Source organism: Bufo bufo, chromosome 4 (assembly GCF_905171765.1).
Source record: "Bufo bufo chromosome 4, aBufBuf1.1, whole genome shotgun sequence".
In the NCBI taxonomy this organism is placed as follows: Eukaryota; Metazoa; Chordata; class Amphibia; order Anura; family Bufonidae; genus Bufo; species Bufo bufo.
In genome coordinates, this window is record NC_053392.1 from 511,305,643 (window position 1) to 511,323,846 (window position 18,204).

At 43.8% G+C, this 18,204-nt stretch overlaps 1 protein-coding gene across 2 annotated transcripts in view; it reads left to right on the plus strand.

The window, feature by feature from the left end:
• SLC24A3 (solute carrier family 24 member 3) overlaps positions 1-18,204 on the plus strand; it is a 410,823-nt gene that overhangs the window by 368,618 nt on the left and 24,001 nt on the right. For both annotated transcript variants that reach the window (XM_040429686.1, XM_040429687.1), the window contains exons 11-15: positions 4,164-4,324; positions 6,272-6,539; positions 10,918-11,084; positions 14,940-15,054; positions 17,368-17,480. In XM_040429686.1, coding sequence (XP_040285620.1) covers positions 4,164-4,324; positions 6,272-6,539; positions 10,918-11,084; positions 14,940-15,054; positions 17,368-17,480 — 824 coding nt within the window. The remainder of the gene's footprint in view (positions 1-4,163; positions 4,325-6,271; positions 6,540-10,917; positions 11,085-14,939; positions 15,055-17,367; positions 17,481-18,204) is intronic.

Sequence of the window (18,204 nt, forward strand, 5' to 3'; positions counted from 1 at the left end):
GAAGAGAAAGACCTGCAGGCTTGTATTGGCTAATGCAGGCCATTTTTTGTCCTAGAGAGCTGAGAGCCCCACAAGATTTCTTTCCAGGTAGCAAGGGATGTATATGTAGGGATGTTTTTGAGTGATTGCGGAACATACATACATACACACACACATACAGTACAGACCAAAAGTTTGGACACACCTTCTCATTCAAAGAGTTTTCTTTATTTTCATGACTATGAAGCCATCAAAACTATGAATTAACACATGTGGAATTATATACATAACAAACAAGTGTGAAACAACTGAAAATATGTCATATTCTAGGTTCTTCAAAGTAGCCACCTTTTGCTTTGATTACTGCTTTGCACACTCTTGGCATTCTCTTGAAGGAGTTCCCAGAGATGCTTAGCACTTGTTGGCCCTTTTGCCTTCACTCTGCGGTCCAGCTCACCCCAAACCATCTCGATTGGGTTCAGGTCCGGTCAGTGGTGTATCTTGGTTTTGTGCTGCCCTAGGCGACACTAAACTCGGGCACCCCCCTAATATAAATTTGACCCACCCCTTCCTGTCAAGGCCAAACCCCTTTCTCTCTAAACCCCACCCCTTCCTGTCAAGGCCAAACCCCTTTCTCTCTAAACCCCACCCCTTCCTATGTGCCATCCACAGATCCCCCTCCCCTAAACAGTGCCATCCACGGATCCCCCTCCCCTAAACAGTGCCATCCACAGATCCCCCCTCCCCGAAACAGTGCCATCCACAGATCCCCCTCCCCTAAACAGTGCCATCCACAGATCCCCCTCCCCTACATAGTGCCATCCACAGATCCCCCTCCCCTAAACAGTGCTATCCACAGATCCCCCTCCCCTAAACAGTGCCATTCACAGATCCCCCTCCCCTAAACAGTGCCATCCACAGATCCCCCTCCCCTAAATAGTGCCATCCACAGATCCCCCTCCCCTAAACAGTGCCATCCACAGATCCCCCTCCCCTAAACAGTGCCATCCACAGATCCCCCTCCCCTAAACAGTGCTATCCACAGATCCCCCTCCCCTAAACAGTGCCATCCACAGATCCCCCTCCCCTAAACAGTGCCATCCACAGATCTCCCCCCTAAACAGTGCCATCCACAGATCCCCCTCCCCTAAACAGTGCCATCCACAGATCCCCCTCCTTAAACAGTGCCATCCACAGATCTCCCCCCTAAAACAGTGCCATCCACAGATCTCCCCCCTAAACAGTGCCATCCACAGATCTCCCCCCTAAACAGTGCCATCCACAGATCTCCCCCCTAAACAGTGCCATCCACAGATCCCCCTCCCCTAAATAGTGCCATCCACAGATCTACCCCCTAAACAGTGCCATCCACAGATCCCCCTCCCCTAAACAGTGCCATCCACAGATCCCCCTCCCCTAAATAGTGCCATCCACAGATCCCCCTCCCCTAAACAGTGCCATCCACAGATCCCCCTCCTTAAACAGTGCCATCCACAGATCTCCCCCCTAAATAGTGCCATCCACAGATCCCCCTTCCCTAAATAGTGCCATCCACAGATCCCCCTCCCCTAAATAGTGCCATCCACAGATCCCCCTCCCCTAAATAGTGCCATCCACAGATCCCCCTCCCCTAAACAGTGCCATCCACAGATCCCCCTCCCCTAAACAGTGCCATCCACAGATCCCCCTCCCCTAAACAGTGCCATCCACAGATCCCCCTCCCCTAAACAGTGCCATCCACAGATCCCCCTCCCCTAAACAGTGCCATCCACAGATCCCCCTCCTTAAACAGTGCCATCCACAGATCTCCCCCCTAAATAGTGCCATCCACAGATCCCCCTCCCCTAAATAGTGCCATCCACAGATCCCCCTCCCCTAAATAGTGCCATCCACAGATCCCCCTCCCCTAAACAGTGCCATCCACAGATCCCCCTCCCCTAAACAGTGCCATCCACAGATCCCCCTCCCCTAAACAGTGCCATCCACAGATCCCCCTCCCCTAAACAGTGCCATCCACAGATCCCCCTCCCCTAAACAGTGCCATCCACAGATCCCCCTCCCCTAAATAGTGCCATCCACAGATCCCCCTCCGTGGTGCTCACAGGAGAACATTTATAAACTAATCATTAACTTTAACCATTGCTAATCTCTTTACTGGATATCTTACTCTGTCTTGACTCTTAGCTCTGGTAACAGCAGGCAGTGCGGGAGGGCGGCGCTCACTCACTGACGTTGCGCGCCTGTTCCTCCCACTACGCGGCGCAGGCGCGTGACGTCAGTGAGTGAGCGCCGCGCGCACTGCCTGCTGTTACCAGAGCTAAGAGTCAAGACAGAGTAAGATATCCAGTAAAGAGATTAGCAATGATTAAAGTTAATGATTAGTTTATAAATGTTCTCCTGTGAGTGACGTGGCCCTGTATATTCTAACCCCCAGGCAAGCGTCCCCGTCACCATGGGAACGCCTGGGGATTAGAATATACCATCGGATTTGAGTTTTTACGATCTCACTGAGATCGTGAAAACACAGATCCGATGGTATATTCTAACACCCAGGCAAGCGTCCCCGTCACCATGGGAATGCCTGGGGGTTAGAATATACCATCGGATCTTCTGAGTATACTGGCGGCAACATATAAGATGGATAGGACAGGGGCAAACAAGGCATTTTGCCGCCCCATTGGCAAGTGCCGCCCTAGGCAAATGCCTTGTTTGCCTCGTGATAGATACGCCACTGGGTCCGGTGACTGTGGAGGCCAGGTCATCTGGCGCAGCACCCCATCACTCTCCTTCATGGTCAAATAGCCCTTACTTTCAAAGTTTTCCCAATTTTTCGGCTGACTGACTGACCTTCATTTCTTAAAGTAATGATGGCCACTCGTTTTTCTTTACTTAGCTGCTTTTTTCTTGCCATAATACAAATTCTAACAGTCTATTCAGTATGAATATCAGCTGTGTATCCACTTGACTTCTCCTCAACGCAACTGATGGTCCCAACCCCATTTATAAGGCAAGAAATCCCACTTATTAAACCTGACAGGGCACACCTGTGAAGTGAAAGCCATTTCAGGGTGTCACGAACCAGCAGGACAGGTAGTGAATCCTTTGCACCAGAGAGGCGATGGCGCGGGTTGTACTAGAGGACCGGTTCTAAGCAGTTACTGGTCTTCACCAGAGCCCGCCGCAAAGCGGGATGGATTTGCCGCGGCGGTAACTACCAGGTCGTGTCCCCTAGTAACAACTCGACCTCTCTGGCAACTGATAAGGCGTGGTACACAGGGAGAAGGCAAGAGCGTAGTCGGACGAAGCAGCGGTCAGGGCAGGCGGCAAAGGTTCAAAGGCGAGTGGACGGTAGCAACGGGTACGGCAACAGGTAAGGCAAACTAACATCATAGGGAACACTTTCTCTGAGGCACAAGGCACAAAGATCCGGCAGAAGGCTGTGGGAGGAGAAGGTATAAATGGGCAGTGCACAGGTGCAGCCTAATTAAGTCAGCACTGCCTCTCACAACCTTAACCCTTAATAACCCCTTTGGACCAGGCACCAATCACTGGTGCACTGGTCCTTTGAATCTAAGAGTCCCGGCGCGCGCGCGCCCTAGAGAGCGAGGACGCACACGCTGAGACGCTGGAGTGCTGCCTGGGGACATACGCTGTGAGCGCTCCGAGACCAGCAGGGGACCCGGAACGCTCAGCGTAACACAGGGGACTACCTCTTGAAGCTCATCAAGAGAATGCCAAGAGTGTGCAAAGCAGTAATCAAAGCAAAAGGTGGCTACTTTGAAGAACCTAGAATATGACATATTTTCAGTTGTTTCACACTTGTTTGTTATGTATTTAATTCCACATGTGTTAATTCATAGTTTTGATGCCTTCAGTGTGAATCTACTATTTTCATAGTCATGAAAATAAAGAAAACTCTTTGAATGAGAAGGTGTGTCCAAACTTTTGGTCTGTACTGTATATATATACATCCTTCTTTACATATATATAGATTAATGCAGGGATGTCATTGTACTAAATTAATGGACATGGTGATAGGGCTAAAAGATAATGCGGATACTGATGTCACAATACGCATCACATATTATACATTAATGCTTTCAGTTTCTTCCTAAGTGTTCTTTTAAACCAGATCTCAATATGTCCAAGAATCATCACTTTTTTTTTTTTTTTTTCATTTATAGGAAATTTTCACCGTAAAACCTCAGTGATTATGGTGGATGAGATTCTTTCTGCATATCCACACCAGCTTTCATTCTCCGAGGCCGGATTGAGGATCATGATTACTAGCCACTTTCCACCAAAAACTCGTCTCTCCATGGCTAGTCGCATGTTGATAAATGAGGTCAGTATGGTGAATACTGGGACTTAGAACATCTGCTTGTTAACAGCTGGTCCCTGCATCAGCATTGATGATAGCACTTGGCCCTGAACAAATAGAACAGGACGTTCTTGCTACGTGAACAGATAGGTGCTTGGAGTACAAAATATTTATTATGTAGTGAGAGGCAAATGCAACTTAGGCCAAGTTCACACTTCAGTTATTTGGTCAGTTATTTCTATCAGTTATTGGGAGCCAAAAACAGGACTGGGTCAAAAAACATAGAATAGGGGCAAATCTTTCCATTACACCTGATCTCTGAGTAGGCTTCACCACTGGTTTTGGCTCTCAATAACTGATGGAAATAACTGTTCAAATAACTGAAGTGTTAACTTGGCCTAAGGGCTTGTTCACACAAACGTGTGCTGCCTGTTGCCGTATTGCGGATCCGCAATACACGGGTGCCGTTCCGTGGCCATTCAATGGGTCCGCAAATCTGGAGGTGCGGAACGGTGCGGATCGGAAGAACGGAACACTATGGAAGCACTACGGAGTGCTTTCTGGGGTTCCGTTCGGTGCTTCCCCACCGCAAAAAAATAGAACTTGCTCTATCTTTAAGTGAATGGGTCTGCGATCACCATGCACCTGCCCCACTGACGGTGCCAGTGCATTGCGGACCGCAATTTGCGGTCCACAGCAAGGGCACGGGCTTCACACGTTCGTGTGAACGAGCCCTTACTGTGCAAAAGCTACCAGCAGATACTAAAATATACCAGCAGGTAGGTAACATTATAAAACTATGCACAGTTGTGTGCATCATGGTCCACCATGGCCTGGAGAAGGGGTAGACATACCGTGTGCACATAGACAAATACTGTATGACTCATTTATACAGTATGGCTGTATTTAAGGGGAAAATAAAACGTTTGCATAGAAAAGAATTTGGGGGTCATTTATTATTTAAGGTTGTTTTTGTGTCAGTTTTAGGTCTGGCCTTGGGTTGTGCGCCTGCACCAAATTTATGAACTGGTGCACCTTAATAATATATTTGGTGTGAGTGCAATGTGGTTTACACCTTTAGGTGTAAAAGTAGACCAAGGGTTTGCCTGGGGCAGTAAATGAGCCATAATCCAGGTCTAATCTCACTTTTAAACCTAGACCACTGTGAAAAGTGGCGAGGGTTACGAAATGTTGCAAAAATGCCACAGTTGCCATAGAAATGCCACAACTGCTGTGACTAGCGATTTTTTTACACTACAAAACGGACACATCTGATTTCATAAATGACCCCCTTTATTCCTTTTGCCAAGATATGCGCTTTTTATTTTTATTTTTATTTTTTTTGCAAGCCATAGATACAGAGAGAATAGAAGCAAATACATTGACATAAATGGACTCTGTATGTGTGTGTGCACCCTGGCACCCAGCCAGCCACAATGCCAGTTACAGGTGCCCCATAAAAGCCAGCCACTGTGTTACCCATAAAGATCGAAATAATCTTATCTATGACAATTAGCTTTGCCAGCTATTCACTGATAGGTGAATTTCATATTACAGATCTATATCAACTTCATAAGGTAATAATGGTGAAATAAGGATCTATATTTTAGCCTCTATTGTGTCATATGGAGAAAATTAGGCTGTTGGCAAAACTCTGCAATTTGCTAAAAGAAATGCATGAAAATCCAAAATATAAACAAGGTCAAATCTCCAGTCCTTACGTCAATATTTGTACAATAGATTTTGTATTTTTGTTGCATATCAGATCGGTAGGGATCCAGTGATCGGTGTCCATGCCAATCAGCTGTTTGAAGGTGGTAAAGCACTTGCCAGAGCAACTTGGCCGCTTCAAACAGCTGGTCAGCAGAGATGGCAAGAGTCAGACCACACCAATCTAATATTAATAGCCTATCCTAAGGATGCTAAAGGCACCTTTAATTCCATATCTAATGTCTGCATTTTTCATTACAGAGACAGAGATTAATAAACAGCCGAGTCTACGCAAATGGAGAATCGGAGGTTTCGATTAAAATTCCTATTAAACATGCTGTTGAGAATGGAACAGGTCCTGGAATATCTACAGAAAGAAATGCAAATGGCACACGAAAAGATGAAGATGTTGCTGAAGCTGGCAATGAAACTGAGAATGAAAATGAAGACAATGAGAATAATGAAAATGATGAAGATGAAGAAGAGGATGATGATAACGATGGACCTTTCACACCATTTGATATTCCCGGTAAGTTTCTGTCTGTATTGACTATCAAATGTCAAACTGACTACCTAACCTATCCATGGAATACTGAAGAAAAACTGATCCCTATGTTGTACCCTATAATTGAAGGCTATGGATGCCTTTGAGGACAATTTTTTTATTATTGCATTATACTTATCTCGGGCTAAAATAATTTTTCCAATTGGTCTTCATTAAAATTTTGTACAATACATGTACAGTGCTCATTGGATCTTTAAAGATGGCACCTGCTCCGAAGTGGCATTATATAAAAGTGGCATCTGAGGCAGCTTTTCCCTGGAACCCTGCACTCAAGGAGCTCAAACAGCTCCCCGCGTGGTGATCAGGGGAGCCGTTCATTTCTTGCGATAGTCTTAGTCCCTCTGAAGGATCCAAGCCTCTCAGAGCAGTAGTTCCTATGGAGGCCTGCCTAGTAGCAGGACAGCGGTAATTTACAGCAGTCTATGGGATATGCAATCTAACAAGTTTATGTTCAAGTCCCCTTAGGGGACTTAATATAAGAGTTTAAAAAAAGTAAAAAACAAAGTTGTCAAAATATAAAAAAATAAAAAAATTTAAAATTCAACTTATCCCCCTCTCCCCATAAAAAAATAAACAATAAAAAAGATGATTTGCACCACAGTGTCCCAAAATTCTCATACAGTTAAAATATAAATGTATCAATTCCGTTTGTCGAACAAAATCTAACGGCTGATTTACCATTATTTTACATACCCCCCCCCCTTCCCCAAAAAATGAAGTGATCAAAAAGTCATACATACTGGTATCACTAAAAACTACAGATCGCCCCGCAAAAATGTAACTCTCACTTAGTAGACGTAATTATATAAAAGTTATGGGGGTCAGAATATGAGGATCCATAGTTTTTTTTAATGTATTACAACATGAGAATAATTAAATAAATGTGGTATCGCTGTAGCCGTACTGATCCGGAGAATGAAGGTAATAGGTCAGTTTTACTGCATAAGGAATACCATAAAAACGAAACCCATATAACTATGGCAGAATAGTTTTTTTTCCAATTTCACCCCATTTAGGATATTTTTCCAGCTTCCCACTACATTGTATGCAATATTAAATGGTGCAATTAGGTAGGTGCCAATGGTACAACTTGTCCTGCAAAAAAAAAACAAGCCCTCATATGGCTACGTGAATGGAAAAATAAAAAAGTTATGGCTTTGGCAAGTGACTTACAGGTGAAGTTTCCTATGACTGGAGTCATTCCCTTTCCTTTTTTCTCAACCCTGCACAGATCACTATGAAGACTTCTCCTGACCGTAACTTGTCATAATTTGACACACTGAGCACACCTATTTAGTAATAATACCACTTTTTATGTCCCCACTCAAGTGCCACTCAGTAGTAATTTCCATTTTAGCCCAAGTTGTTATAATACCCTCCTCTAGTGCCTCCAGTATTCATAATGCCTAATGTAGTGACCCCAGTATTTATAATGCCCCCTGTAGTGCCCCCAGTATTTATATTGTCCCTGTAGTGCCACCAGTATTTATATTGCCCCTGTAGTGCCACTAGTAGTTATAATGTCCCCCTCTAGTGCCCCCAGTAGATATAATGCCCCCTGTAGTGCCACCAGTAGTTGTAACGCCCACCTGTAGTGCCCCCAGTAACTATAATGCCACCAGTAGTTATAATGCCCCCCTGCAGTGCCTCTCTTCCCTCCACACTACGCTACAACTTAAAGGTGTCCATAGTATTTAAATCCTTCTATTGATCAACTTTACATGGTACTAACAAATGTAAGTAGAGTTTAAAATGTTCAACTTAGTGAACCATTCTACTGAGTACGAATAGATATTATACATAGCCCATCCACTGTGAAAAATGCATCATGTTTACGTATCTATTGTTGGTTATTACCTACGGCATGTATTAAAGTCCATAGCTATATATCATTTCAGAGCTCAAATGACCCAGCAGTGTACAGAGCTTGATCTGGTGATCTCCTTTCCTGTCATATTAGTTCAGGAGCCTGTACTGTAATACAATGCAGCAGAGAGCATTTCATTATATGGGCTCAGCTGCTAGAGATGTGTGTCTTGACAAACTTTGGATTGTTGTCAGGATTTAGCAGAAATTAATATGATGTTCAAAACGGAGCCTACATCTAAATGGCTAAAAAGTATGATACGATAAATACGAGCAGATTACAACCCCAGGATTAGAAGGAAAATGACATTGTAGACGTTAAAGAGTTGTATTTTCCTACAGCCTGTAATTCATGATGAATACCAGTGGGTGGCACTAGATGATAGACTAAAAGCATGTATTTAACAGTACCTTCTGAGCTTAAATAAAAAGCATATGCTTGCAAATATGTCTATTACTAGAGTAATACCCTTTACAAGTGGTAGTAAAGCATTAGAGCAGACACTCAATGTTACATTGTAAAGAATACAAGTTTCGGTTACTGCTGATGTAATGATGCAGGTGAATGGTGACAATAACGCTGAGGCAAACAGTGCAAAGTACAGTTCTTTACTGAAAATACATATAAAACACCAAACAGCTTGACAGGTGCAAACTACACAAAATTGGATGTCTCTTAATCTAAACATATGTATATATCTGAATAGTATCTAGAAATGATATTCAGTTGCCAGGGATAACCACAGAAATGTAAGACTGTGCATATACTTCTATAAGTTATAGTTAAAGTAGTGCTTGAAAGCCTGTGAACCCATTAGAATTTTCTATATTTCTGCATAGGTTTGACCTAAAACTACGTTAGGTTTTCACACAAGTCGTAAAAGTAGATAAAGGTAACCAAATCAAACAAATGAGTCCAAAATATTAGACTGGGTCATTTATTTAATGAGTAAAATGGTCTAATATCACATGTCTGTGAGTGGCAAAAGTATGTGAACCTTTAGGATTAGCAGTTAATTTGAAGGTAAAATTAGAGTCAGATCATTATCACAATCACTATTTCAATCAATGGGATGACAATCTGTTTTATTTAAAGAAAAAGGATCTATCAATGTCTGATCTTCACAACACATGTTTATGGAAGTGTATCATGGCATGAACAAAATAGATTTCTGAGGACCTCAGAAGAAGAGTTGTTGTTGCTCACCAGGTTTAAAAAGGTTATAAAACCATTTATAAAAAGTTTGAATTCCACCAATCCACAGTCAGACAAATTGTGTACAAGTGCAGGAAATTCAAGACCATTATTACCATCCCCAGGAGTGAGTAACAAAGATCATGCCAAGAGCAAGTCATAGGTCACAAAGGAACCCAAGGTAACCTCTAATGAAGTAAAGGCCGTTTTCACATTAGCTAATGTTAAGTTCATGAGTCCACCATCAGGAGCACACTAAACAACAATGGTGCGCATGGCAGGGTTGCAAGGAAAAAGACGCTGCTGTAAAGAAGGGAACCCTAACATAGTAGAAGCTGTTTTGTATGGAGGAATGGGCTAAAATTCCTCCAAGTCGATGTGCGGGACTAATCAACAATTAAACGGAAATGTTTAATTGCAGTTATTTTTGCACCATGTACTGAAAGCCAAGGTTCACATACATCTATTATAGTGCTGGTACACAGGTTGTAGTCCGGCTTTCTAATGCCATTTCAGCTTGCTGTGACTCCCTGTTGTCCCTATGCACTTGCTCACTGGATAAGCAGGACACACTTGTTGGCTGGATCTCTCCTGTTCACACAGCAAATTTCAGAATACACGGCAAAAACCCTTCTACTATGGTTTTGCATTTCGAATGCAGTAGATCCACCATGGCTTTAGCCAAATCTTCCAGCAGCTTTAGTGTTTAGTCTCTGTGCAGAAACTTCTCCAAGAAAGGACATGTCCTTTCTTGGTTTAGTCTGGAAATAATGTGTAGCTGCATGATCAGCAATATAGACCCCCATTAAAAACAGTTCTACATAGTTTTTTTTTTTTGTTGCAAAAACTCAATAAAATATGCTGTGTCAATGAACACCATGAAGGCTGTCCTGCTGCCGTTTCTGTGTCCAGGACTTACACGTGTCTCTCTGCTGAACATTGTGGATACACAGCACATAGATACTCTGACCGACTTTTAGGATAGGGCTACACGGCGACATGTGTTGCGCGACTTCTTGTTGCAGGAAAGTCGTGCAACATTTTTTTAAATCATAGTCAATAGTGTCGCACACGACAGTCGCAAAAAATCCATCCAAGTTCGATTTTTGCATGACTGTCGCATCGCAGCATGTCACAGTGCGACACCATTGACTATCATTACAAAAAATGTTGCGTGACTTTTTGTCGTGCGACACATGTAGCCATAGCCTTAATGCCAAGTGCTGCCTGTGTGGGTGATGCAGCTATTTACCATAATGTATTTGTTCTGTCTCTTAACAGCTGGGAAGGTTACTAAACTAAAATGGGTGGTCACCTGGCCATTGAGTTTCCTTATGTACTTCACCGTACCCAACTGTGCTAAACCTCGATGGGAGAAATGGTTTATGTTTACTTTCATCGGATCTTCTATCTGGATCGCAGCTTTCTCTTATGTGATGGTCTGGATGGTGAGTAAATGAAGAAGCTTAGATAGCACAATCAATACTGAGTGCAGCACTTATTGGATGTAAACAAACTGCAATCCCAGATAGTCCAGGGACTGAAACTCCCCCAGGACTGTCCAGTCAGAATACTTGTTAGGGCATATAGTACCTTAAAGTAGTTGTGCAGTCCTTTTATATTGATGACTTATCCTCTGGATAGGCCATCAATATTTTGTTAAGCAGAGGTTCAACACCTGGCACCCATTCTGATCGACTGTTTGGGAGTAGCTCTGGTGCTGGAAATACATAGCTCCGTCTATTGTTTAGGGGACGTAGCTGGTTACTGCAGCATTGCTCCCATTGAGGTGACTGTGAGCAGCACTACAGTAACCAGCCGTGTCCCCTACACAATGGATAGAGCTTTGTAGTTCTAGTGCCTACTTCTGACGGTGGAGCTACTCCAGAACAGCTGATCGGTGGGGTTTTGTGTTGTCAGATCCCCATTGTGTAAAGATTGATGGGGAACGCAGTAATGGTGAAAAATCATCACTGCCTTAGCTATGGGAGCCCTGCTGTCCATGACAGCGGACTCCTCACTAATGCAGCTGCACGATTAGCATGCAGCTGCGATCTCTGCACAGGCATTTTAAACCGTCCGTGCAGAGATACTGTTTATGCTGATCGCCTGAAAATATCTAGTCAATGGCAGTCGACAAGTGGTTAATAATGCCACCTATAGTGCCTCCAGAAATTATAAAGTCCTCATATTGTGCCCACAGTAATAATGCCCCTATAATGCCCCAGTATAAAAATGCCCTTGTATAGTGTCTTCAGCAATAATAACGCTCTCCTAGTTTGCCATCAGTAATAATAATGCCCAGTATAGTTCCTCCGCTAATAATAATGCCCACCTATTATGCCCCCAGCAATGGTAATGCTCTCTATAGTGCCAGTGCCTCCACCAATAATAATGCCCCCTATTGTGCCCCCTAGTAATTCCCTAATGTCCCTAGTAAAGCCCCCAGTATTACACATGCCACCATAGTGTTGCCAATAATGCCCCCTATGGTCCACAGGTATTAAAAAAATCTAAAAGGCCTCTTCTTACCTGTGGCCTGAGAGGGCTGCGTTCCGGTGCAGGAGGTCAGCATGGTGTTATCACTCCTCCTAGGACCAAGAGCAAGCAGTTGCAATGATGTCATCACACCGCGACTGCCTGCGTCTTAGTAGCCTTATAGCCTTAGACCTATAAAGTTGAACGGTGGGGCAGGAAGCCATCGGCTCCCATGCCCCACCACAGGACCGCATGCCTTTGTGGGGACCGCAAATACAATTGAATCCAGGAGCCAGTCGGCTGCATAAGTACCTGGCACTCCCACCATTAATCAACACTGGGAGAGTCAGAATGTCATGTAGCCGGCCAGCGGCCATGAGGGGGGCTCATGCAGCCTACTGGTCATTGGTCCACTGGGATTAATCCCGGTAGGGTTTTTGGCCTGTCCACCTCGACCAAGTATGTGTATGGGAAAGTCGGAAGTGATAGTTGTTAGGCAACAGCTATCTACAGTAACATGCCTGGCCAGCCATAGGCATCCTGTAACAGACAATAATGTATTGGAATATATAGGTATTTCAAATAGTTAAAAACTCCTTAGTAGGAAAAAATTGTTTGTTAATATTGTAAAAAAAATTATGCAAAAATGTATGCAAAAATTTGCAAAAGTAAAAATGTAAATGTAATTCCAATAAAGTGAAAACATTCTCTTCAGCCTATATTTCCCAACTCTCCTGAATCTTGTGAGAACCACCCGCAAAAGGAGGAGACCTCCTGGACTCCTGTAGGTGTTGGGAAATCTCTAACACAGCACATGGACAGCTTTGTTCTCCCACTAAGGGTCCATTCACACGTCCGCAACTGTTTTGCGGTCTGCAAATTGCGGATCTGCAAAACACGAACACCAGCCATGTGCGTTCCGCATGGCCAGCACCATGGCTGCGGACAAGAATAGGAAATGTTCTATTTTTTTGCAGGAACGGAAGTGCGGATGCGGACAGCACACTGTGTGCTGTCCGCATCTTTTGCGGCCCCAATGAAAATAAATGGGTCTGCACCTGTTCCGCAAAATTGCAGAACGGATGCGGACCCATTTTGCGGACGTGTGAATGGACCCTAACTCCTACTTCACATTTTAGTGAATTGGTCAGTGATTTCCATCAGGGATTGTGAGCCAAAACCAGAAGTAGAGCCTACACAGAGATAAGGAAAGATTTGCACCTGTCCTGTGTTTTTGACCCGCACCTGATTTTGGCTCACAATCGCTGGTGGAAATCACTGAGGAGTAAACTATGCCTAACTAAGTGTGGAGCCAGTATGTTGCACCATCCCTGGTGCCCATAGGTGCTCTTAAAGGGCATAACGCATCATGAAAAGGGGAGGGATGTGCTATCAAAGGGGTGAAACCTATGCAGGGGCGGTGGAGTGTCAGGAAAAGGGGCATGCTCAAGCCTGAAAAAAATTTGAAAGACCGTGGGGTTCTGGCATCAATATCTAAAAGGTGGACAACCCCTATAAACCATCTACAGGCAAAATTTCAGTCCCTAAAACATAAAAATGGTAATATGATAGTAACTCAGAATTGAATGGGGTTGTGCCAAGTTATCATCTATCCACCGATCCCAAGAACGAGGGTCCCGTTCCCCAGTTCTAATGGAGGGACAGGTCAACATGTGGTCTGTGCCCTGCCGCTGCATTCTTTCTGTATGGGAGGGCTGGAAATAGCTGTGCTCTGTACTGGGCTATCTCCAGTGCTCCCGTAGAGAATGAACGGAGCAGCAGTTTGAGTGCACGACCTGTAACAGGTCCCATTCTCAGCATCGGTGACCCTCAGTGATCAGCTAGTTATCACCTATCCTGTGGATAGGGGATAACATAGACTTGTCACAACTCCATTAAAGGGATTCTGTCACCAGGTTTCACCCCCTCCAGATAAAAATATGGTTATGTTCAGGGAGCTTTCACGATTCCTAATGTGGTCTTATAAATGTAATCTGTAGGCTCATTTTGCTAAAAAAAACGCTATTACTAACCTGTCATTCAACAAAATAAGGTGCCCAAGGGGATGTAAATGGATCCAAGCTGCCGCCCGCACCCGCTGCCGTTCGTGCCCAGCTCCGCCTTTCCCGACCTCAGCGCCGCCTCATAATCCTGTGTGACGCCTCCGGCTCTCCCTCCCTCCCCCCTCCTTCTGCTCTAACATCTCGCGCGTGCGCACAGGGCTCTGCCAGTGTGCAGGTCATCGAGAGGTTGAGCGAAGTGCCGGCGCATGCGCACTTCGCTCTATGAAGCCAAACGGAGAAGTCCGCACGGGCGCATCAGGCAGAGCCCTGTGCGCACGCGCGAGATGTTAGAGCAGAAGTAGGGGGGAGGGAGGGAGAGCCGGAGGCGTCACACAGGATTATGAGGCGGCGCTGAGGTCGGGAAAGGCGGAGCTGGGCACGAACGGCGGCGGGTGCGGGCGGCAGCTTGGAGCCATTTACATCCCCTTGGGCGCCTTATTTTGTTGAATGACAGGTTAGTAATAGCGTTTTTTTTTGCAAAATGAGCCTACAGATTACATTTATAAGACCACATTAGGAATCGTGAAAGCTTCCTGAACATAACCATATTTTTATCTGGAGGGGGTCAAACCTGGTGACAGAATCCCTTTAAGAGTAATAATAAAACTTTTTTTTTTTTTTTTTTCTAAAGTGACGATAGGAAAGCTAGCCATCTGTTAACATGTTAGCCTAGCCATTGTGGAAATGATGTTGTATTATACAAAAAAATCGTACAGAATGTATTATACACTTGTTTTGATCTATAGCATGCTTGATTTGTAGGTCACTATAATCGGGTTCACCTTGGGAATACCAGATGTAATTATGGGCATCACCTTCCTGGCTGCTGGAACAAGTGTCCCGGACTGTATGGCCAGCCTCATAGTTGCAAGACAAGGTTTGTGTACAGGGTGAACTACAATATCTCTCTTCTCTACTTATCTTTCAACAGTTCCTAACTTCATGTTCACTTTACTAAAATCCTAGATCTATTGGATTATAAGTGTCAGTAGAGTTTCTCCACTGCTGCCACTTTAATAAAGTAAACCACTGAATCCCAATGGTACAAGGCAGATGTATGTATGCCCATGTGTGTAAGTGCCATATATCACGTATTAACCTGAAGCTTTCCCACTGCATGGCTGGATGTGGCAGTAGTGAAGATGTCCTTTAGGCCTCAGGCATACGACCATAAGTGTTTTGCAGTCTGGAAGTGCGTGCCGACATTTTTTCCCCTTCTATAGAAATGTCCTATTCTTGTCTGCAAAACAGACATGTATAGGACATGCACAATTTATTTTTTATTTTTTGCGGGACTGAGGCACGGACATACGGATTGGGACAAAACACAGTGTGCTGTCAGCATGTTTGTGGCCCCATTGAAATTAATCGTTCCACGTCCGATCCATAAAAAATATGGATCGGATACCATACAAACATACGGTTGCGTGCATGAGGCCTTAAATATACCTCCCATTCGTCCCGTTTTTCACAGGATTATACCATGAAACAGACCACAAAACAGCTGTGGCTTATACAAGTATGCTTAAAAGTAAGCATTTATGGGATGTTTTGTAGGCATTTCTGGTTGGATCAGGGCAGAGCTTAAAGGGTGAATTGAGATGCATTGGGAGGTATGCCACTTTAGCAAGTGGCATTTATCATGTAGAGAAAGTTAATACAAGGCGCTTACTAATGTATTGTGATTATCCATATTGCTTCCTTTGTTGGCCTGATTCATTTTTCTATTACATTATACACTGCTCGTTTCCATGGTTACGACCATCCTGCAATCCATCAGTGGTGGTCGTGCTTGTACACTATAGGAAAAAGAGACGGCCTCTCCGGTGGCTGGGACCATGGGAGCACGCATAGGCTAGTACTTTTTCCTATAGCGTGCAAGCACGACCACTGCTGGGTGGTCGTAACCATGGAAATGAGCAGTGTATAATGTGATGGGAAAATGAATCCAGCCAGCAAAGGAGGCAATATGGATAATTACAATATATTAGTAAGTGCCTTGTATTCACTTTCTCTACATGATCAATGCCACTTGCTGAAGTGAGAGAACCCCTTTAAGACCTCATCTACACTGCACACGAAGACAGAAGGAGTGAAATTAATATTTGTACAGTAGACTAGTAATCAATCCTTGTGGCTTGTTAAGGTGCCCCCATACACCTCTGTGTGCCTGAGCAGTGCTTCTAGGGGTGATTACAAGGTGTAAGGTATGATTTTTCATATGGAATCCATAAAAAAAAAAACTATGAATCTGTGATAAATTTGGAGGAACACTGTGGTTTATTAGGGGGTTTATAAATGAATGCCTATGAGGCCCAATTGTGGAAGAGTCTTTGGCCATACACCTTAGATAGCTTTCAACAGAATGCTAGTTAGGCCAACAGATGTACATATAAATAATCAGTATGGCCAAGCGTGCATGTGTTCACAGTAGAGAGAGGGGTATAAGCTGCTGCCGACTTATTTTCCACGAACCAGGATCAGGAATGTTTAAATCCAAAAGCCTAATCCTTCCTTCCTACCTAGACATCTGCTGTTGGGTCAATTCCATGCATATTAGGCCAGTTTCACACATGTGGCACAGCTCTCTGCCAGAACAGCCTGCCGGAGTACTCTGGATCTGACATAGCCGGATAGCGCCACTTGCCTGCCGGACCCCATTGACTATAATGGGAACCGGTGGGGATCTGGCCGCTCCCCAGTGTAAACGCCAGGATTCGGCTGGACAGAAACCATTGCGTACAGCAATTTTTGACTGGCCGGATCCCATTATAGTCAATGGGGTCTAGCGGACATGCGGCAGTGTCCAGCTAGAGACCCCGGCAGGCTTTTCTCTGCCAGAACAGTCTGCCAGATTGCTATGCCACATGCCTGAAACTAGCCTTAGATGGTCCACAACCAACGTATGTATGGTCAATTGTGGGCAACTACTCCTGTTAGTAAGTGGCTATTTTTTTGCAACTATGAGCTATTAAAGGAAGGAATAAACAGTAAAGTATAAGGGATATTTATTCCAGCTGATATGTAGAATTTAGAGGCAGCATTGTAATTCTGTCACCTAATAGTTAATGTATCAGAATTTAGAAATATATTGAAATATATTCAGTTGTGAATACAATGAAACATTAATGACTTTCATACATACATATAAATGCATATGTATCTCAGCTGAATATTTTTCTTCTCGCAGGTATGGGAGATATGGCTGTATCCAACTCTATCGGAAGCAATGTATTTGATATACTTATTGGCCTCGGACTCCCTTGGGCTCTACAGACTCTCGCTGTGGACTATGGTTCATATGTAAGTTGCTTGCACTTATCATTTAGTAAAACACTTTAAAAAGTGAGATTTATCCAAATATGAAGTCAGCATAACATTTATTAGATGGCAAATGTCATTTATTTATGTTTCAAGAGATTAACATGATGCTAAATGTGATGCCAGTAAATCCCAGAGATTGAGGAGCTGTACTGTGTTCAACCCTGATTCATTAGACTGTAGCCCCTCCTGTAAGACTACAAATCCTGAAGGGATCATCCTTGATTTAGGGAGATCAGCGTAATAGAGCACTTGTTTTAAGTGCAATCATATTTAGAGATTCTTCTTCTTTTGGGTATATCTAGTAGGAGCCAACGCATGTAACTATATGTAACAATGATAAATGGAAAACTAGTATTAGCTATGAGATCATGAAACAAAGCATTTTTCTGTCAGGTAATTCATATTTTTTTTTTTTTAGCAGAGTAAATTGAAAATAAGAAAAGTACATTAATACCATATACAACACATCAGAGTAAAGAGAGCTTTTGTAGACTGAACCAGTGGGACATCTTTTTTGATTAGCAGAAAAGAATAGCATCATAAGGAGCTCTACTGGTAATAAAAAAAAAGGCAGGGATAGAAAGAGAGGTAGATAGAAGATAGATAAAAAGCCATGGAGGTGGTGGAAGGGACCCAGATGGGGAGCAAAGACACCCTGAGAAAAAGGAGGGCGCAAGCTATCTCTCCAGATACCCCATACACT